Source organism: Ahaetulla prasina, chromosome 2 (genome assembly GCF_028640845.1).
Source record: "Ahaetulla prasina isolate Xishuangbanna chromosome 2, ASM2864084v1, whole genome shotgun sequence".
NCBI lineage: Eukaryota > Metazoa > Chordata > Lepidosauria > Squamata > Colubridae > Ahaetulla > Ahaetulla prasina.
This window is the reverse complement of record NC_080540.1, coordinates 280,009,982-280,031,849: the sequence shown is the minus strand read 5'-3', so window position 1 is coordinate 280,031,849 and position 21,868 is coordinate 280,009,982. Positions and strand designations below refer to the sequence as shown.

At 38.5% G+C, this 21,868-nt stretch overlaps 2 protein-coding genes across 2 annotated transcripts in view; one reads left to right on the top strand and one right to left on the bottom strand.

The window, feature by feature from the left end:
- PRLR (prolactin receptor) overlaps positions 1-8,513 on the bottom strand; it is a 262,479-nt gene extending 253,966 nt beyond the window's left edge. Inside the window, exon 1 of the mRNA XM_058170147.1 lies at positions 8,510-8,513. The gene's annotated coding sequence lies outside the window, so the exon portion shown is untranslated. The remainder of the gene's footprint in view (positions 1-8,509) is intronic.
- The window catches only part of SPEF2 (sperm flagellar 2), an 82,279-nt gene that overhangs the window by 56,923 nt on the left and 3,488 nt on the right, over positions 1-21,868 (top strand). The window contains exons 18-27 of the mRNA XM_058170139.1: positions 412-569; positions 5,421-5,570; positions 8,744-8,830; positions 10,458-10,594; positions 12,183-12,310; positions 12,404-12,542; positions 14,908-15,045; positions 17,099-17,259; positions 18,907-19,084; positions 20,094-20,328. Of these exons, the coding sequence (XP_058026122.1) occupies positions 412-569; positions 5,421-5,570; positions 8,744-8,830; positions 10,458-10,594; positions 12,183-12,310; positions 12,404-12,542; positions 14,908-15,045; positions 17,099-17,259; positions 18,907-19,084; positions 20,094-20,328 (1,511 nt within the window). The remainder of the gene's footprint in view (positions 1-411; positions 570-5,420; positions 5,571-8,743; positions 8,831-10,457; positions 10,595-12,182; positions 12,311-12,403; positions 12,543-14,907; positions 15,046-17,098; positions 17,260-18,906; positions 19,085-20,093; positions 20,329-21,868) is intronic.

Below are 21,868 nucleotides of genomic sequence, written 5' to 3'. Positions count from 1 at the left end.
AGGTTGCTTCTCTCCTTGATTAGTTTTCACCCACTGCTTCTTGTCCTGCCCTCAAGTGCTTTGGATAATAGCTTGACTCCTTCTTTTTTGTGGCAAACCCTTAGATATTGGAACACTGCTACCATGTCACCCCAAGTCCTTCTTTTCATTAAACTAGATTTACCCAATTCCAGCATACCCAATTCTCAACTTAGCTGGTAGGTATCTTTAGGTGTTGATTGTAGTCATTCCTTCTTAAATGGATTATGAGCATCATTTCATGTCCCAAAGGGTTTTTTTTCAAGAGGCAACTGGACTTTGAAAGGTGAAAGCACCTTTGGGACAACCATGTCCTGGATGACTGAGAATCTCCATAGACATTGAGCAACATTTCAGTATTTGTGATCTTGATTTTGATATTTTATTGTGTAGAATTATAGGTTTCCTAGACGCTTGGCCCCCCTTGGAAGCTTGGTATTCTGAACAGCAAAATATACTTATAAAAGTCAATGCAGATATTGAGGAAAGTCTTATGTGTCAAAGGATAAAAGAAATTTTAACAGGAGAGATCATCAAGATCCAAAGTAAAGGTATGAAATATTACTTTACATTAGATTTTTAAAAAATGTAAAGGAGTCCTTGCAGATTTTATTCCGCTAGTCATTGCCAACTATTGGAGGTGGTGCTCATCTCTGTTTCAAGACCATTGAACCAGCGCTGTGCGAAGACATTTCTGCAGTCATGTGGCCAACATGATGTCATGGAGCAGTGTTACTTTCCCACCGAAATGAGACCTATTTATCTACTCACATTTGCATGCTTTCAAACTGCTAGATTGGCAGGAGCTAGAGAAAGTAACAGCAGCTCACCCTGTCACATGGCACTCAGGTCTCAGACTTGGGCTGCCGATTTTCCAGCCAACAAACCTAATATCTTAACTACTGAGCCACCACACCACCCTTTATATTAGATAAAGTAAGCATTAATTACTGACAAATACAGTTTCTTTTTCCTTAGCCTTTTCTTTATTTCCCCATAATGTTTAGATCATATTTTAGTTTTAGGCATATCAAAATAGAGATATTGCTTGCTTGTTCTTTTTGGATTAGTGAAATGTCTTTAAATTTAAAAATAAAAGATAAACAGGATGATGTTTTTATGTGGTCTAATGTAAAGGATGGAGCCAGTACTAATATCAATGCTATTTTTTCTTTCTTTAAAGTTTTCATTTTAATTATTATATACAAATTAAAAACACCATTTTTATTCTTGGTTGTTCATTTCGCTATATTTACAATAATGGAAGAATGAAAAACCCCTCTTGCTTGTACTGTCTGCTCAAAAACAGAGGGAAATATTTTTAGAACCTCATCAAATGTTTCCATGTTTATGCAACAGAGATATGTAAGTTCAGACGGCCTCTTTAGCTGAAGTGCTATGAATATATGTTACAGTTAAGATGATAAACTGGTTTGATGCTTAATCAATGGTATTGATTGATATCATATCAGATTGCATCTGATGTCAAAGACATTGAGCCAAAAGTGTGAATAAATAACACATTGTCTTGAGACAACAAATGTAGCCTTGTGAAACAAATTTTTGTTCAGACATGAAGGATGAATCATATGGAAAATGCATCCTCCCCTATGCAATGAGAATCAGTTCTCTACTCATTGGTAGCTAGGAACCTCAATGTTAATCAACATTTAAATGCAACAATAACAAACAATGAGGTGGTTCCAAATTGAATTATTCTGGTCTATTGAAATAATAGCATTTTTAATTAGTCATTTCAGCTGGACCAAATTTCGTAGCTACTCCAAAAGTAGGATGGTGAGGTTATTTGTCTTGAGGAATTAATTAAATTCTTCAATTAATTAAATATAACAGACTTACTGTTAAATCTTCCTGGCAAATCTTTAAAAATAATCGTTCTGTTTTTAGTCTAGCAATCATGAGGTTTTTGTTTAAAATCTTTTCATTGAGAACCACTGGTTTTTGGTTCCGTTTATTTTATTCTACTCTTACGTTACATACTTCTTGATATAATATTTTATTAACCCCATTAGATAGCTGTTTATTTAATGACAAAACTTAATTTCTCTATTTTCTTTATAACACAGCATCCTACCCCTGTGAACTGTGCAGAAATACAATTTTTTTCTTTAAAATTAGTACATGCTAGAGTTGTGGTCTTCAAAATTTCATTAATCTTTTTACTTATAAACTGTTCTGACTGCAATTTTTCCCCATAATGAATTCCTGTTACATTTTTCTCTACATAAGAGTTAACAATACACAATGCTATCTGAAATTTAGAATTAGAGAATTCTTTATTGACCAAGTGTGATTGGACACGCATGGAATTTGTCTCCGGTGCATAAGCTCTCAGTGCGAATACAAACAACAAAGTGATAATATGAATAATAAATAAATAAATAAATAAATAAATCATAAGATATCAATAAGGTAAAGGTAAAGGTTCCCCTCGCACATATGTGCTAGTCGTTCCCAACTCCAGGGGGTGGTGCTCATCTCCATTTCAAAGCCGAAGAACCATGCTGTCCGAAGACATCTCCGTGGTCATGTGGCTGGCATGACTCAACACCAAAGGCACACGGAACGCTGTTAGATATCAATAGGAGAAGGTAATAGGAAAGATGAGAAGGCTAATAATAATACAGCACTATTACACGGTTAGATATCCTTAAGCATAAGACACTGCTGAGGGAATTAGGTGTTTAGCAGAGTGATGGCATGAGGGAAAAAACTGTTTTTGTGTTTTGATAGGCAATGCCCTATAAGCAGTGTCCCGAGTGGAGGAGTTGAAACAGTTTATAGCCAGGATGTGAGGGGTATTTGCTCAGCCCTCTTTCTGGATCATGCAGTATACAGTCCTCAGTGGAAGGCAGGCTTGTTGCAATAATTTTTTCTTTAGTCCTAACTATCCGTTGAAGTCTGTACCTCTCCTGTTTGCCTGCTGTAGCAAACCAGATAGTTATAGAAGTACAAATGACAAACTCAGTAATTCCTCTGAGCTGTATCAACAGCTCCTTGGGCAGCCTGAGCTTTCTGAGTCGTCGCATGTATAGTTGTAGCATTATTTAAATAATACTATATAACAAGGTGATAGCCACAGTAATCCTATGTGCTTTATTTCCATGAAAAGCAGGGGATACTTTTAGAATCTTCCAAATATTTGAAAAAAAATCACTGCTAAGTAGAAAGACATTTTTTTTCTTTCAAAATGGCAGGAGGCTGCATCTTGACACTGCATCTTCTCTTTTCCATTAGCTAGTGGAGTGGTATCTGACTCCAAAAACCAAGAAAGTTATGTAGAGTTACTTCTAAGCAGTTTCCTTTATTGTTCATCACCTATAGACAGAAATCTTGCCAAACTAAAGCAACTACAGATAGTTCTCGACTTACAACAGTTCATTTAGTGACTGTTCGAAGTTACAACAGAAGTGAAAACAGTGACTTGTGATCGTTTTTCACTCTTATGTCTGTTGCAGCATCCCCATGGTCACGTGATCAAATTCGGATGCTTGGCAACTGACTTGTATTTTTGACTGTTGCAGTGACCAGGGATCATGTCAGTGGTGGGATTCAGCCAGTTCGCACCACTTCAGGAGAACCGGTTGTTAACTTTCTGAGCAGTTTGGCAAACTGGTTGTTGGAAGAAATCATTAGGGCAGAGAACCGGTTGTTAAATTACTTGAATCCCACCACTGGATCATGTGATCACCTTTTCGTGACCTTCTGACAAGCAAAGTCAATGAGGAAGTCAGATTCGCTTTAAAACTGTGTTACTAACTTAATAATTGCAATGATTCACTTAACAACTATGACAAGATAAATTCTAAAATGGGGGCAAAAACTTAACAAAAGTCTCACTTAGCAACCAAAATTTTGGCTTCAATTGTGGTCATAAATTGAGGACTACCTGTACTTGCATCATTAAAGATATACTCTGAGAACTTCTAGGGAAGAGCTATCTTGACCCTCTTCCTCCCAATCAAACAATCTAAACTTCACTATCTCTTGGTCCTCTGGAATGTAGCCCCTCTCTCCGGAATCCAGACATTTCTCCCAGGTGTGCGGTTTGCTCCCAAAATGTCTTTTGGAATTATTCTGTGTAACCAAGATAACCTGAGAGATTTTTAAACACTGTTTAAAAGCAACAACGTGAGCTGGGGAGAGTTCTAATTTCTACTTTTGAGATTTTTTTTCTTCACAAATATACATGCACTATAAAATTGCAGAAATACAAATAGCATTGTTGTGAGTTGAGCTCAGAGGAGGCTGTCAGCAGGTTCTGACCAGTTCTGGAGAACCGGTAGCGGAAATTTTGAGTAGTTCGGAGAATCGGTAGTAAAAATTCTGACTGGCCCCACCCCCATCTAGTCTCTGCCTCCCAAGTCCAGGTGATCGGGAGAAAATGGGGATTTTGCAGTAATCCTCCCCTGGAGTGGGGTGGAATGGAGATTTTACAGTAGCCTTCCCCTGCCACTCCCACCAAGCCATGCCCACCAAGCCACGCCAATAGAACCGGTAGTAAAAAAAATTGAAACCCACCACTGGTTGACCTCCCTTGCCAGCCTGAAGAACTTAGACAGGATATACACAACCCTCTGCGTGTCGTACACATTTCCAGTTTATCTTCCCTCAAGGGAGACATGACTCTTGTTCAAAGAGAGTCAGCTCACCCTAGCTTCTCCCTCTGATAATAAAAGATATTTTAAAAGATGGCCTTTTAAAAAGTTTAGACAGCTTTCCAAAGAAGGTGTGGAAAGAGGCTGGGTAAGGTATGGAGACTTTCATCTTCTCAACAATTTCTGAAAATAGTTTTGGACCTCCAAGGAAATGGAGCAGTCTAAAATCAGTTTTCAGTACTTGAATACATTAAGGTTTGTACTCAAAAGCTGCCATCCTGTATATGGTTGCGTGGGAATAAGTTTGAATGCTGTAGAACTTACTTCTGTTTAGACTTGTTTACACTTTCATGATAAACCTGTTTAAACATGCAAAGGTGTGGAATCCGTCTCTATCCAGAAGTTCTTGAATGCCAATCCCAACATTCCATGTCTTTAACCAAGCTGGATATGCTGGTAATTCTAGTTCAGGCAACATCTGGAAATTCCCTTAAAGTTACGGTTTTAACTTGCAGTTTGTTACTCTTTTATATATTATTAGGAATGAGATTAAGTAAATAGAAGCATAGCAATTTTTATTTCTTTATATTCATTTTCATCTTATTTCTTTATTCTTTTTTCTTCATCCATTGGGAAATAATATTCAAGACATTTGAATATTTGCTGAAAAAAATAATAGGAAATATTGAATTGCATTGCATTATATTTATATTATTTTATTTATTACATTATTACTATATTGTTTGTGTGTGTGTATGCTTTGCTGCCATTCCTGTCCTGAAGGAAAAGAAAAGGAAAAGTTAGAAGCTGAAAAACAGAAGGAGGCCATCCACCTTTTGCCAGAAGAATCATTCATAGAAAAAATGGAGGAAGAATCTCTATTGTCAGAATCACAGGAGCCCCCACCCCCACCTCCAGCCCCTGCAACTAAAGGTTGGTGGCACTTACGCATGCCCTCCATTTAGAAACTGAACTGATACTCTAGGACAGTGGTCTGCAAACTTGGCTCTTTTAAGACTTGTGGACTTCAACTTGTAGAACTCTGGGAGTTGAAGTCCACAAGTCTTAAAAGAGCCAAGTTTGAGACCCCTGCTCTAGGACAAGCCATTTTTGGCACCCACTTCTTTATTGTTGTGACCCAGGCCCAAGTAGGTAGTAGGAAACTCAGTCAGTGAAAAAACAAACAAACTTTATTCAAACAGCTGAGAATTACTACATTCCCAGAATAATTCAACTAAATTAAAGCAAATTCCTCCCAAGACAAATTCCTCAGTCCTATCGCAAACCTTGGTCCAATTAGGCAAACTGCCAAAGGCCTTTCTTGACAAACGTTCAGAAGACACCAATACAAAAATAAATGCAAGAAGACGAAGTACTAACGTTGTTTTCCAGCAAAGCCCAAATGCCGTTGCTGGTCTGTTTTAAGCCTTATGGGAGGGGCCAATCATCTCTTGGCCCTACTCCTGAGTCGTCCTCTTTGCTTCAGCTGCTCTTGCCTTCTGGCAGCTCTTCTCATGCGTGCATTAGGAACAGGCTCCTTCTGTTCCTCTGCCTCACAGAGACATCAGTCTCTGAAGGCTCACTCCCCGATGGCCCTGGCCCCACCTCAGCCTCATTGCTGTCCGACTCCATTGCCAGCTCTGCAGGCAGCTGGCGGACCACAACATTTATGGTCACTTTTAAATAGTGTATGCTGTCCTTACCCAGAGGTGTCAAATTCAAGGCCTGGGGGCCAGATCCAACCCACGGGCTGCTTAGAACTGGTCCGCAGGGCTGCCCTGGAAGCAGCAAAGAACTGGCCTGCGGTGCCTCTGCCAGAGAAAATGAAGCCCTCCCATGCACATGGCCGTTTTTACTGCCAGAGGGTTGCAGCTGGAAACGGAGCTTATGAGCCCATTTTCACTGGCAGAGCACAGGCACCCCCGACATGAGTTACATTGAGCTGGCCATGCCCCTCCGCCCCTCCTCCAGGTAAAACACAATGCTGATGCAGCTGTCAATGAAATCGAGTTTCACACCCCAGTTCTTGCCCATGTATACCTACAAGCAGGTTGATGGCTTTACAGAGCTCTTTTCAATATAAGAGATAAGAAGAAAATCCCTTTTGGCTTTAATTTTATTGGTGAATTCCAAGGCCAGGCCTAGAAAATATGCAAAAAGACTCCCTGAGAAATTTCATAGGAATGCAGTGGGACAGAACCATAAACAGGAGCAGCGTGAAACAAATGTACTAGCCCTGTCCATAGCATGGTGTTGTCCTGATGCCAGATGAGATGTGCAGCGATGTGTATATATATGTGCATTCATCCAACAATATAGAGCCGTGATGGCGAACCTATGGCATGCATGCCACAGGTGGCACACAGAACCATATTTGCGGGCATGCGAGCCATTGTCCTAGCTCAACTCCAGCACACATGCGCACACCGGCCAGCTGATTTTCGGCTGGCCCCGACCACGCGGCCCAGGTAAGTACAGGGCTCGCACGGAGGCTCTGGGAGAGCGTTTTCAGCCTCCAGAGGGCCTCCAGGAGGGGAGAGGCCGTTTTTGCCCTTCCCAGGCTCCAGGAAAGCCTCTGGAGCCATGCGAGGGCGAAAAACGGACCTACCGGAAGTCTGGAAACGGGCCATTTCTGGCCTCCGGAGGTTTTAGGGAGGCCTGCTAGGCCCAAAACAGGGCGCGGGGAGGTTGCACGTGCATGCATGGGGGGGGTCGCACGTGCATGCATGGGGGGGGACATTGAATTATGGGTGTGGGCACGTGCGCGCATGACCCTCCCCCCCATGCTCTTCCTGCTTTTGGCACGCGATGGCAAAAAGGTTAGCCATCACTGACATAGAGCTTTAGCAATGGAGATATTTTGTAATTTGATTATGAATCTGCAGTCTTCAGCTGATCGGTGAAAAGTGGGATATAAATGTAATTGATAAATAGCTAGTGGCAAAAAAGTAAAAGCAAGCAGACAATTTTGTGACAATACTTTCCCTTTTTATAGACCTTCTGTATTTGGGCTGAAAAAAATGGAAAGGGCCTCTAGATGGCATAGATGACGTGTGCGCACGTGCATGTCACATGCACGCACAGACCTTCTGCGCATGCACAGAAGGTAAAAAACACCCAAGCGGGTGGCCGGAGCTTCACTCCGCCATCGCTACTGGATTGCTGAACTACCAGCCATAATCGGTATCAGATCATGCAATCCAGTCTGATCCGGGAGCATTTCACCCCTGCTCTACCCCTTTGCTGCCATCTTGTAGTTGTGTGGAGTTTTGCAGCTCAGTTATGGCAAGGCAAGTATTGGGAGACATTAATTTTCACCTTTGTTTTAAACAATTCTGGAAAAATTGATAAAGTTGGGAATTGAGTTAATGGGTTCATTTAATTCTGCAATTTAATTGCTTATACACTAGCCATGTCCAGTTTGGAGGCATTTAAATGTGTAATTCCCCAAACACAGTAAAAGTATTAAAATATTGGCTTATAGCATAATTTAAGAGTGGTTTATTTAATAAATTGTAACTAGGTATAGCTTGGCATTACATGAAAACCCAATCACTATTATGTTTTCTTTCCCTATCTTAACTCATCTGTCATATCAAATTGCTAAAAGAAATGAAGAAAAAATAATTGGTTGACAAATCCTTTTAATTACATTATTTTCATGATACACTTGAAGTATGGGCTGAAGATTTTCGTTATTACTCCTAATAAATAATTTTCACATCTGTTCAGCTGTTGTTTTCTCCTTTCCACTGTCTTATGATTTGATGAGTTTATGAAATTGGTAGAGAAAGTAGAAATTCACAATGACCATGATTACTAGTTATTGCTTAGATTCAGTTTACTGTGATAATTATTGAATTAAACCATATTGGAATTCACAAAATACAGTGAATCATAAACTAGACAAACTGGGTTTGTTGTGAAAACACAGTTGCTAGATCTTTAACTGATTTGGTAAGATACTATGAGCCAAAATATTTCTTTATTTGGGAAGTTATGTTCTCTCTTGTTTGAGTTTAATCCTAGACAGGAGAAACATCCAACCTACAAGAGCAAGGTAATAGATCGCAAAATATTTCAAATCTATATTAAATGTCCTACAGAGGCCACTCCATCAGAGTTACCTGCTAAAGGGAAAAAGGGAAAGAAAGATGAAACAGTCAAAGGAAAAGACTCAGCAGCTAAATCAGGTGAGGATAATTTTGTTGTTAAGTTTAGTACTTGGTGATTACAATATATTCATGACTTTCATTTTCAAACAGCTGTGGCATATTTTGATCATATTTTGGTTGATTGATTGATCAAAATAGAGTTGACAAAGAGAAGACAATACTTTTTGCAAAAGGTCCTTAATCCTGTATAGGAATCACTGTACTTTGTGCGTCTTCAATTGAGGATGTGGGTAAAAGTATTGTAGGTTAGTTTGGAAAATAGTCTCTCAGATAGAGATCCCGTTTTATATAGAATAAAATAAAACTGAGTTTTGGATGCACTTAATTCATCCTGGCCAAAATGTAAAAAAATTGACCTGTATTGTATTTAGCAGGAAAACTTCATATGGCATAAAAAATAATTCAGGCTAATAATTGTAGCTTTGGCAGACATTTGTACAGGACTGCTTTCTATTTGCTGGCTAAATTTTCTGGTAGACATTTTAAATCTGGAGGCCTCTGGTATTTAAAATGTCAGTAGAGGCCTCTGGTATTTAAAATTTGTTTACATGGTCAACAATTCAGATGAGAAATCTGAATAAAAATTAAGTTGGCAGAATTTATATTTCCAGCTTAATTGTGGTTAAGTCACTTCCCCCTTCTCATATTCATGATAAGGTCCCAGAGCTATAAATATAAAGTGTAGCACATTTATTTAAAAGTTGTTATCTGTCATGCTATGTCATATAAATACAAACATTTGGACTTAGGAACCTATTAATTGAATGAATAAATGACATGATTTTTGACATGAATTGAACAGTTATCATATGTTGGCATTGAGGGACTAGGTCCAATAGCCCAATAACCAGATTCTTTTGCAACAGAATCAAGTGTAATTGTGCACAAAGGAAATGACCAGAAGCTCAGTTCCAAGATTGATAAATTGTTCTTAGGAACAGGTGATGTGACAACTTAGTAAGTCAGAGCAAAGAAGTTACAAGGAGTGCAAGAATCTCCAGAAAATCACTTCCAGTGCAAGAACTAATGAAAGACTAATAAAATTGGTTACCAACATGTGATGGAAAGCATGAGAAATCCAGATAGGAACATAAATAACTGGTTCCCAGTCTACTACATATTAATCATATATTGTGGTTCAGTCATGGGGTGGCTGATGGCTAAAACTTTTTACCTTTTCATTTGTTGCAACTGTTCAGACGCACTGTTCAGAAGAAAGGGAATCCTGAAAAAAATGAAGTCTGGGTCTAGAATAGGGCAAGGAGAAGCCCTTGGAGATAGTTTAGTGCAAGCTTGTTTATTCTGTAGATAGTAGAGGGTGGCCTAATCTCATTTTCTTTCCTTCCGAAGAAACTTTACAGCATCTTTTCATGTATAGACACAAATATAAGTCCATATTTACATAAGCAAATATACATATGACACTATGATCAAAATTAAAGTCCCCAAATGTTGGTCCAAAAAAGCACATTTATAATGGTGATAGTAGTTTGTGGAACTGTCACAAACTGATTGCCATGAGAGCAAGACATCAATATTTCTATGGCATCAGACAAACTAAAAATACTGTTCTCTACTGTTCTTACGTCATTTCTTCTCATCTTATCCCTGAAAAAAATGGATTTTACTTTTCTTTGTATTTAAGGAACTCCACGAGGAAAAGGGCAGACAAAATCTATGTCATCTTCCCCTGAAGATATGTTGCCTCTTAGTGCTGTTGAACCACCTCCAATCAAACCTGGGTCAAGTGAATGGATTTACTGTGATGATCCAGTACCCCAAGTAAGCTGCCTAGAAACAGCAGTTCATGATGAGCCTTTCTTTTCCTTTCCTTTCCTTTCCTTTCCTTTCCTTTCCTTTCCTTTCCTTTCCTTTCCTTTCCTTTCCTTCCCTTCCCTTCCCTTCCCTTCCCTTCCCTTTCCCTTCCTTCCCTTCCCTTCCCTTTCCTTTCCCTTCCCTTCCCATCCCTTCCCTTCCTTCCGTCATTCCTTTACAAAGTTTACTGATCAACAATATGTTTTATGATCCAGATCCACATCAGATTAGATAGGATGTCTAAGAATTCCATGTAGTTACAACACATCTAAAAGGCAAGTGAATCAGGCTGGAGAAATTAGATTTATTTTGTCTTTTTGTCTATGGCAGAAATCTCTGCCATATATTATACAGTACTAGGTTGATTTGTGATTCTTCGGATCCTCACTTCTACATTCAGCAACTAGCTAAGAATGGCTCTTACCTGCTATCTTGCTAGTTCAACGTGAAAACATGACAGGTGAAATGTTACATAAAAATAAAACTTTTGAGAAAAGTGAGCTTTTAGTATTTATTTTTCAGTATTAGTCTCCTGCTGTTCCAAAGAAATCAGATCTGATTCTGTCAGCACTGTCTAATGACAGCATTAAGACATAGTTTATGCTGAGTAATAGTAACTAACTCAAATAGCTAGATTCACACACCATTGTAAACTTTAAATCTAGAAAGTACAACTGCTTTCTTCATAGAACATAGGCAGAGCTTCCACTGTTTCCGTTTTCTGTGATTTTGGTGTGCCACAGTGGTGCAGTGGTTAGAGTGAAGTACTGCAGGCTATTTCTGCTGACTGCTGGCTGCCTGCAGTTTGGCAGTTCAAATCTCTCTGGCTCAAGGCTGACTCAGCCTTCCATCCAGGGGTGATATGCTACCATTTTGCTCCAGTTTAGGGGAAATGGCACCGCTCCACCCACCCGCCTGGACGTCGTTACTTCCTGGTTTTAACTAGGAAGTAACCTGTTTTTTACCCTCTGCGCATGCGCAGAGGGTCTAAAATTGGACGTGATAATGGTGCGCGCACTTCCGAATTGATAGGGAAGGTAAGTAGATTTCACCCCTGCTTCCATCCTTTCTAGGTGGATAAAATGAGGACCCAAATTGTTGGGGGCAATATGATGACACTGTAAACTGCTTAGAGAGGGCTGTAAAGCACTGTGAAGCGGTATATTAGTCTATTGCTATTGCTATTTCCTAGAGAATTTTAGGCTGTTTTGTGTGAGACGCAATCCATTCTATTTTTACACACTTCCTGTTTGATATAACTACCTATACAGCAAACCTGATGAAGCACTCTAGTCAAGAAATATAAAAAGTGAATAAAATCAGTGCAGTAAAATAAATAAGTTTGATAGCAGGGCAGTTATTGCCTGGGTTTATGTAGCAGGTGAGAATGAGTAAGAAGTAACTTTCTTATCCGAAAGTTTTACATACAGGCCAAGAGGATCTTGGCTGATACATGACCAGAGGCTACATATGACATACTCTCTTTTCCTTGACATTTAAGATAGGAAATATATACATAAATACATGTGAATCCTGTATTTTTACAACTTGACAGGAAATAGCAGAATTCCTAGTTCCTTATTGGGAAACAATAGAGAAAACATATGTCAATAACATCAAAGCAACCCTTCGATGCCTCAGAGATGAGCAACATGTTATCATTCATTACCTGTCAGACATAAGGTGAGTATTGGGGCTGTTGGACTCAACTTCCTCATGTCTCTTTTTCTGCTGTCTTCCAACCCCCTGGATGGTCTTTCATTTCACTGTCTACAGAAACCATTTCAAGGACTATTTGAAGCGTCCAGACCACAAGCAGGAATTTGTGACTCAGTGGCAAGTCGATTATAATTCAGTGGCTGATGACTTATGGGATGATGAAGAAACAAAAGAAGAACTCCATCAAAGAGTTACTGTAAGGATTAGCTAAAAGTCGGGGATGATTTACTAATTCATAGCAAGTTGGTTTTGTGTCTTATTAAGGTGAATGGGGCATTGTAGGGAAATAGATTTCGAGGCTTCATTTCTAAACAGCTTCCACTGAAATAAACTAGTGTCAGAAAATACTTTGTATTATTTTTACCAATTCTCATTCCATGAAAGACAATTGGTTTATCATTCAAAGACATTCTTGCAAAAGAAAAAACTTGGGGAAGAGTTTGGAAGTAGAATATGGAGCTTCTTTAAATGATAAGGTTGTGTAGGAGTGGATGTGAACATACAGGTAGTCCTTGATTTAAGACCACCATTGAGCCACCAGTTTTTTGTGCTAAGTGAGACATTTGTTAAGCGAGTTTTTCTCCATTTTATGACCTTTCTTGCCACAGTTGTTAAGAAAAACATTGCAGACGGTTGCTAAGGGAATCTGGTTTCCCCATTGACTTTGCTCATCAAAAGGTTACAAAAGATGATCACATGATACTGGAACACTGCAACCATTAATCTGAGTCAGTTGCCAAGCATCTGAACTTTGATCACATGATTCTGGGAATGCTGCAATGGTCATAAGTGTGAAAAACGGTCAAAAGTCACTTTTTTCAATGCAAATGTTCTGCAAACGTTCACTAAATGAACTGTTGTATATTAAGGATTAATTTCACTACTGGTAGATATCAAGGGTTAAGCATCATGTTTTAAAACACAGCTTTCTGATTTTACCTAGTGACCCCCCCCAACCCAAAGGAGACTGCATGTTCCACAGAATAAATATATTTTGGTGATGAGATTAATAAACCAAGCAATGAATTCTGTGGTTCATTGAATATAGAATTATTTGTTTGCCACCAACGTACTCTTAAATCTGCCAGAGAGGTTGGTTTCCTCCATGTAGGACAGAAAGCTGCACCAGGTTCTCAGTTCATGGTATCTAGCAAGAATCTAAAGATGAAAGGACTAAAAACTGGCTTATCTCTTAAAACACACGGTAAATGTGGCCACTGACCACAGCACCTGCTTTGGTTACTGGGAATGACAAGTTTATGGTCTCACCTATCCAAGCAGCTTGATGAGTTAGATAAAAGAAGGAAAGGAACAGCAAGTTTGTCTTAAAGAAAGCAGTGCTTAAAGCCTCATTGAGTTGAAGGCAATAATTTTCCACACTGCGGTAGAAATTGGGAGGTGTTTTTTTTTTTTAAAGTCTCTTTTTTAATCCATCATAAACTACTGAGATGAAAGTAGTGAAGTCATATCCTTTCCTATTTAATTGAAAAAAACTAAATAGTAAAAACATGCACACAAAACACTGCATGCAAACATGTAAATGGATTAGCAATATAATAGTTTCAGTCCTGAAAGTATTTCTTTTGCAAGTAAAGTATGTTTTGATATAAGAGAATAAATTAACATAATATCAGTTTATGGAAATGTTTGCTTCAGTGTTACCTTTATTTTTTTGTCATAATTTCAATATTAAATTGTACTAAATATAAGAAAGAAAAGAAATACATGAAAGAAAAGCTATTCAAGCATTTATTTAGATAAGAAAACTTCTATAGTTTAGTTGTGGGACAGGGTTGTTCTTGTTGTTTTGCCTAATAACTAGAATTGTTGTTTCATACTAATCGAAGTGTGATTCCCTCCAATTTGATCTATTTTGCTTCTTTAAAAAGAGAGAAATGATTTAAATTGAAGCATTACCTTGAGAACTAAAAGCATTAGCCACCAAAAACATATATATCATATTGTACAACCTTGGACTGTGTAAGTTAAGAATAATAGTTTTTATCCCCCCTCCCCCAGCCAAAAAATGACCCATCTAATCCTTTATTTTTTCAGACAGCAACAGTTCTGGCAAGGAGAGACTGCAGATAGTGCAGACTCCATGAATAAAGTGTTTTGAAAAAGTGTCTTCTCCATGAAGAAAATCTGTTTTGAGATTTTGTAACAATAAGCTTTTGTATCAGTTGTATTGAAACCATGAAAATCTATGGGTTTCTATATGGTTTGGTACATATAAGGCAGGGATAATTTGATCTGATAAATTATATTTGATCACTAACTAAGTTGAATGTAAACATAAACATTTAATTCGATTAATTGATTTAATATGGTTTGTATCTATTGTCTACAAATTTTCACTCCTCAAGTCACCTTTAAAATTGCATTTTGATTATAACTTTGAAGTGATCCTTAGTCCCAGTAGGTGTAGTGGGCACTCTACCAGCTGATATCTGCAGTGGAACTCTATTTAGCTAGTTTATTGGGGTGGGCAGGGAGGATTGGGATGAAATATTTTTGAAGTTTCAGAACATTATTTGTTTTTTAAAAAAAATCTTTTTTAGGATTTAAGAGATCGCTTGTGGGATATCTGTGAAAACAGGAGAGATGAAGCTGAGCAAGAACGTTGTGATATCATGAATGATGGCTGGTTGCCCGACCGAATTGGGCTTCTGATGAACCACATTTTTTCTCTTATGCAGGTCTGAAGTACAATAGAAGGAGCTTTGCATTTTCATGTGTTATGAACTTTTGGCTGAAACTAGGAATAACTAGGAATAATTAGGAAAATAAATAAATAATAATAATAATTTTCTGCTGTTCAAATGTATAGGTTTCCATATTTTGTGCTACTTGTTGCTTGGAGTGTTATTAAATAACAGTTCTATAATCCAGTTGCAGTGGAACCCTCTGGCTGCAGAAATAGAAGATGACTGTTCAAAACTGCATTACAGCATGGATGTCACTTTCACATTGTACCAATTCACATTTCTCACTGCAATCTTTATTGAATGTACCAAATACCTCATGAAGCCTTGGCATTTGTAAACTTTTAGATTGTTGAAAGAATCTTAGCTTTGTGTGACTGAGTAGCTTTGCCTGTCCGAACAAGAATCCACAGTGCAAGTCTAGCCATTGGTGACAGCTCCAAATCAATAACCAGTTTGGTGGTGAACTATAAGTCACCAACACACACACACACACACACACACACACACTCAAACACAAGCATACCACCACCACCACCAGTCTACTCTTTAATCTCCTGTCCCTCTTTCAAAATGTGTGAATCCTTAAAGGTGAATGTCTTCTCTCTGGGCCACTGGACAGATACAATGAAGTGGAAAAGCATAACATCATAATTGCAAAGAGCCACATAGACTATTTAATTTAACCCGCTGCCTATCCCCAACAAATATCTGCCCAGCTTTTGTTTGAAGTCATCCAAAGAAGATAAACCCAATACTTACTAAGTGTATCTCAACAGATTCAAGCACCCTGGTTCTTCATGGGCTGATCCATACAAATGGTAACAGGAATCCCTCTTTAAGATTGAGCTCAAGGTTGGCATCATTATTTGTAGGCTCATAATGGACCCTGAATGAGGCATATAGGAGGAATATTAGATAGAAATGCAGCAAATTACCAAAAAAAAGTGGTTACTATGGTAGCATTAGGATAGATAATATCATATGACTTTATCTTTATTCTGTATCTTGTTCAATCCCAAAACCCCTGGATTGGCAGAAGCTAAAGGAGATCTGGTACAGGTTTAAGAACTTTAAGCTGAAACTTTTGACCTGATCATTGTCCTACTCAACTGGATTGTTATGTTGTTGTGGTTTCTCTTTCTTTCTGTCTCTGTTTCCCCCTTTTGAGACTGTGGCTTTGTGAATTTTCCCATGAATATATAGCATTGTTTTTACTTTTCAGTTATATATTTAGTGGCTTTTAGTCTAATAATAAATCAAAAGCATGACAGGTGCATAAAGTTTTGTCTCAGATGTACAGAACCTAGTAAATTGTAATTGACATTTTTCTTGTTGGATTTAAGCATAATTGTAGAGTGAAACTAAAGTGTTAATTGAAGAATTATTGAGTGAAATTTATCATTTAGGCCCAAACTAGATGGTTTTGGATAATTATTCATATTTTTGTTCTATTCTGTAGAATCTATAGACAGACAAGACTATTATGACTTGTTCATGATTTAGTGTTACATTCACTATATTTTCAGCAATGCTAATCTCAAATAATTAATTAATAATCATATCTGCTATTTACAATATATATAGTACACATTTGTTAAAACATTTGTTTAAACCTTCATGGTTAATGTTGGAATACAATCATATTTTAAGAGAAATGACACATACAGATAATTAATGATGCATACAATCTTATGACTACTCTCTTAACTGTGATTTTAAAAATATGTTCAGCTTGTGTCAGGTCTGTTGGCTTAGCTACAGTATCGTAAAACTCCAATAGGAATAATAGTATTGTTTAGTGGATGCTTAACTAACATATAGTTAAAACTCATAGTGCTTTAATATTATTAATACATAGCTCAAACGTACAATAAATTGGGCACTAGCTCCTTTGTTCCAAAACATTGGAACCCAAATTGCAAAGATGAGAAGGGACTGTTTTAAGAATAGTTTTCTAACCACAGTATAGATGTTGTAAAATTGTCTTGCATTTTCAGAGGGATAAGAGGATTAATTTTTTTTGCTTTCTTTGGATATCATAAAGAATGAAATGGACCGTTTCCAAGATACCAAAAAACTTCTGAATGATTATTATAGAGCAATGGAAGGCAAAATTCCAATAGACAGCAGCTCCGACTTTGCCAGAATACCCTTGATAGATCTGACGGAAAGAAGGCTATCTTCTGAAGAGTGCAAGATGAAAATGTATGATAAAAATGGGAGAACTGCAGCAATTAGTAAATAGATGTATTTGTGTTGGAGTACATGTAAATAAGAGAAAGAATACTTGTATGAATGTACTGCTATTATGCATTCATAACTGGCATGAAGCATCTGCTTTAAAAAGGTGTATATGAGTTTGATACAAAACATCTGTATGTGAGGCCCTAGAAAACCAGGGCCAGTCAAATAACACAAAAATAGCTAAATGAGAATGGAGTGGTCTGAAACCCAAAGGAGCCTCCTTGAAGAGTGGCCACAGGGAATATCCAAAAATTGTTAGTAAGTTGTAATTTTCAGTGAGACAGGGAAAAAGGTGAAATATGTGATTGGAGATATATTAATATGTATTAACTAATTAATAGCAATAGCACTTAAATGTATATACCACTTCACAGTGCTTTACAGCCCTCTCTGGGTGATTTACAATGTCAGCCTATTGCCCCCAACAATCTGGGTCCTCATTTTACCAACCTCGGAAGGATGGAAGGCTGAGACAACCTTGAGCGGTCAGAATTGAACTCCTGGCAGTTGGTAGAATTAGCTTGCAATACTGCATTCTAACCACTGTACCACCATGGCTCTTACATTTATGTTTAATAATTAAGTTAATTGTAATTAACTCATTTATTAATTATTAACATAAGGGCCTGGTGTCTCAAGTGGTTAGAACTCTGGGCAGGAAGTTGGCAAGCCCGCATTTGAGACACGAGAGCTGCCGTGGGGCGGGATTGAGCTGTTGTCCTTAACTAGCTCCTGTTGGGAACATGAAAGGCGCCCCCAACTGGACATCCCTAGGGTAACAGTGATGTCACCGGCTAATCATTTCAACTCAGAAGCACCTCAGTGCTTCTGACACGAATGCAAAGAAAAAAAATCATTAACATTAACTTATTAACTAACTTTCCATTAAATTAGATGATTAAAGGAAAATGATATGAAATAAAATTTAGTTTGCTTCTAAATTACATTACACAATTACATTTTGGAGTGCAGCCACTCCATGGCTAAAGCAAAAGTATTTAAGGGGACGAGCATCAAAAAATAAGGGCCACAACTTCATGATCCAAATCATACTCCTTGTTTACATATGCCATATGTACACTGTACAGCATGAGAATATTTGTGGGAAGAAAGTACTGTGGTAGCAAAGTATGAGAGATGTAAATTAGAGAAAGGTATGTATTTTATGTTTCTCTAATTAGTAAACATATATACCCTATAACTGGGAATTTGCCACATCTGGCATTTCAGGGGGTGGACAGGGGAGGAAAGGGAAATACAAAATAAAAGCAATAAACTTAAGTAGGTATTAAAATGAATTAAAACAGTATGAAAATGAGTTTTCAAGAACTCTTCACCAAGCAAGGTGATACAAGAAACAAGAAAACCCAAAAATTAATTTATACGCTAAACGTCCTGTGCACGATGGGAGAACTTGCAACTTGTGATTCACTCTTGGGCACCACTGCAAGTGTAACAAACCCAAATGTCAGCCACACTTTTGAAGCTTGTGCTACATTTTCCATTAAAATCTGTAAAACTTTTTAGAAATATATTCAATACATTAAAAATAGAGCATCTGGGGAAGCTAAACTTGTTACTTATCACTTTTTTTCCCCTTTCTCTAAGCATCCCTACGATTGCTCACAGATCTCCTTCACCAGAAGTTAACAGAGAAAGGATCAAATTGATTCCGGTTAAGCTCAAGGACGATCTGTTTTCGGAAAGTGTAATATTTAATTTCAGCCCAGATGAGAAACTGCTCACAGAGACATGGAATCATATTGCAACAACTATATCTTCCATGGTAGGTAAAGCCTTTATTTAAAGAGATGAGTCATAGATGTCTGGGGATAGAAGAGAGAAACAAAATATGTGCATGATGATGGAACTCTGAAACCAGAGTTTTTAGGGGGTTCACCATAATTTCATATAGTTCTATGTCAGGGTTCTGACTGAATAAGCAAGCATTGTTGAGACGATCCAATTACTTTTTGCAAAGCTTTATTGAGTACATCATTTTGGCACAGACTGAAAGCAAAACCAGCTCTACTAAATTCCCATCATTTTCGTATAGTTTAAATAATAGTTTCTTCCCTCCCCCCATTAGTGCAGGTCATGTTGTCCAATTAGATGTCTAGGTATTGTTATGGAAAACTGTCAAAGTCTTTGCCAACCATCTGGTTAGATGATCTTGGTTCCCATGGGACAATTTCTTGTCACCTGGAACTGGCACACCAAACCTAGCTTTCCCCCCTGGTTCTGTGGCAAGCTGAGAAACGAAAATGGCGGCAACAGCATAATCATGCTTTGAGCTTGACACTCTAAGTGAGTGGTCATTAAGCAAGGACTAATGATAGTCTTAAAAGGGACGTGGTGACTCAGTGGCTAAGAAGCTGAGCTTCTCGATCAGAAAGTCGGCAGTTCAGCGGTTCAAATCCCTAGCACTGCATAACGGGGTCAGCTCCCGTTACTTCTCCCAGCTTCTGCCAACTGAGCAGTTTGAAAGCACGTAAAAAATGCAAGTAGAAAAATAGGGACGATCTTGGTGGGAAGATAACAGCTCTCCATGCACCTTCGGCATGGAATCATGCCGACCACATGACCACGGAGACGTCTTCGGACAGTGTTGGCTCTTCGGCTTTGAAACGGAGATGAGCACCGTCCCTAGAGCCGGAAACGACTAGCACGTATGTGCGGGGGAACCTTTCCCTTTCCCTTTACCTAACATTAGTCTTGCTCAAAAAGCATCTTCACAGTTCTACTTTAATGGTTCTAATATTTCTATTAATAAATGTTGGTATATAAAATTTCAGGTGAGTTCTGAAATTCAGTCAAAAGAAGCAGAAGATGAGAAAGAACGGCTTCAGGAGGAAATGAAGGAAAAAGAGCGCCTCAAATCTTCGCAAACAATTCCTGGCAAAGGTGGCAAGGAAGGGAAAGGGAAAGGAGGAAAAGGCGAAAAGGAAGCAAAAGGTGGGAAAGAAGCAAAAGATGGGAAAGAGGTCAAAGACAAGGACAGCAAAGATTCTAAGAAAGGAAAAAAGAAAGGTAAACAAAGTTTAGTGACATATTGTGGTCCTATTCAGAGCAGGACCTGCAAACAGAATACTAGAAGAGTAAGAGACACATCTCGTCCACACCATCCTAAAGCTTCTCCACATCTTCCAGATGTAATGGAAACGAAATTCCAGCATTCTTAGGTTGTACTTCCAGGGAACATTAAGAAGAGCCAGGTTGAGGAGGAATGATCTAGTTCAGCAGTCTCCAACCTTAACACTTTTACGACTTGTGGACTTCAACTCCCAGAACATCGTAATTCTGTGAATTGAAGTCCAAAAGCCTTAAAGTTGCCAAGGTTGGAGACACCCTGGTCTAGTTGAGGCAACACCAGAAGATATTTTTATGGAACTTAGGAGGGAGTTTCCTCCTTTTCCCCAAAACTCAGAAAGAGTTTGAGTTAGGGGGGTGGGGTTTGTCCTGAAACTTGTTAGGACCCCATAGAATATTTACTCTGGGGAGAAAGCACACACAGACTGAAAACATCTGGTTGCAAATATATGCTCACAAACTTTTCAGGGAGGAGGGTTGTTTTATTTGGGTTCATTGCTGCAGATCTAACTCATAGAACATAGAATAACAGAGTTGAAAGGAACTTGGAGGTCTTCTAGTCTAACCGCCTGCTCAAGCAGGAGACTATTTCAGACAAATGGTTGTCCATTCTCTTCTTCAAATCCTCCAGTGATAGAGCACCTTCAATATTTGAAGGCAAGCTGTTCCACTGGTTGATTGTTCTGTCAGGAAATTTCTCCTGCGGCAACACCAGCCAAACAACTCTTGATAAATGAACAAAACTCAGACTTTAAAAACAGTTTGTGCTTTATAAATATTTCAATGAAACTCCTTTTTTTTAGAACTGTCAGAGGTTCTCAAAGGGTAACAAGCAAATTTGAGAAGGACTGCACTCATTCCTGCTCTGCTCAGATGGGAATGAGCTTCACAGAGCTGTTGATACCGAGTTGGGTTGTATACAAGTTTCAGAAGGTGGCCTGGTCTTTTGAAACTTGTGCACAGCCTGGCTAAATGCTATCCAAGATGACCTGGCCAGGTTCAGGGTCCTCTTGCCTAATCTCGTTTCCCCTTTCCAGTCTTCAGGAATCATTCACTTGCAGTGCTCCTAATATTTTGTGGTTGAGCACAAGTGAAATTCTTGAGCTATCTAGAGACGATCCATGGACTCAGTGCCAGAACCCAACATAATAAGTACCCCCAGGGAAATGCCAGAAAGGTTTAAGTACACGAAACTGGACAATCACTACAGAGCAGGGGTCTCCAACCTTGGCATCTTTAAGCCTGGCAGACTTCAACTGCCAGAAAAGCTGGCTGTGGAATTCTGGTAGTTGAAGTCCGCCAGGCTTAAAGTTGCCAAGGTTGGAGACCCCTGCTACAGAGCACTCTCATTCTGCCTTGACGATTTAAGCACTATCTTATCCATGCACTTGAGCATGGTCCAACCATTTACAGGTAATCCTCGGCTTTACAAGAGTTCATTTAGTGACCGTTTGAAGTTACAATGGCGCTGAAAAAAAGT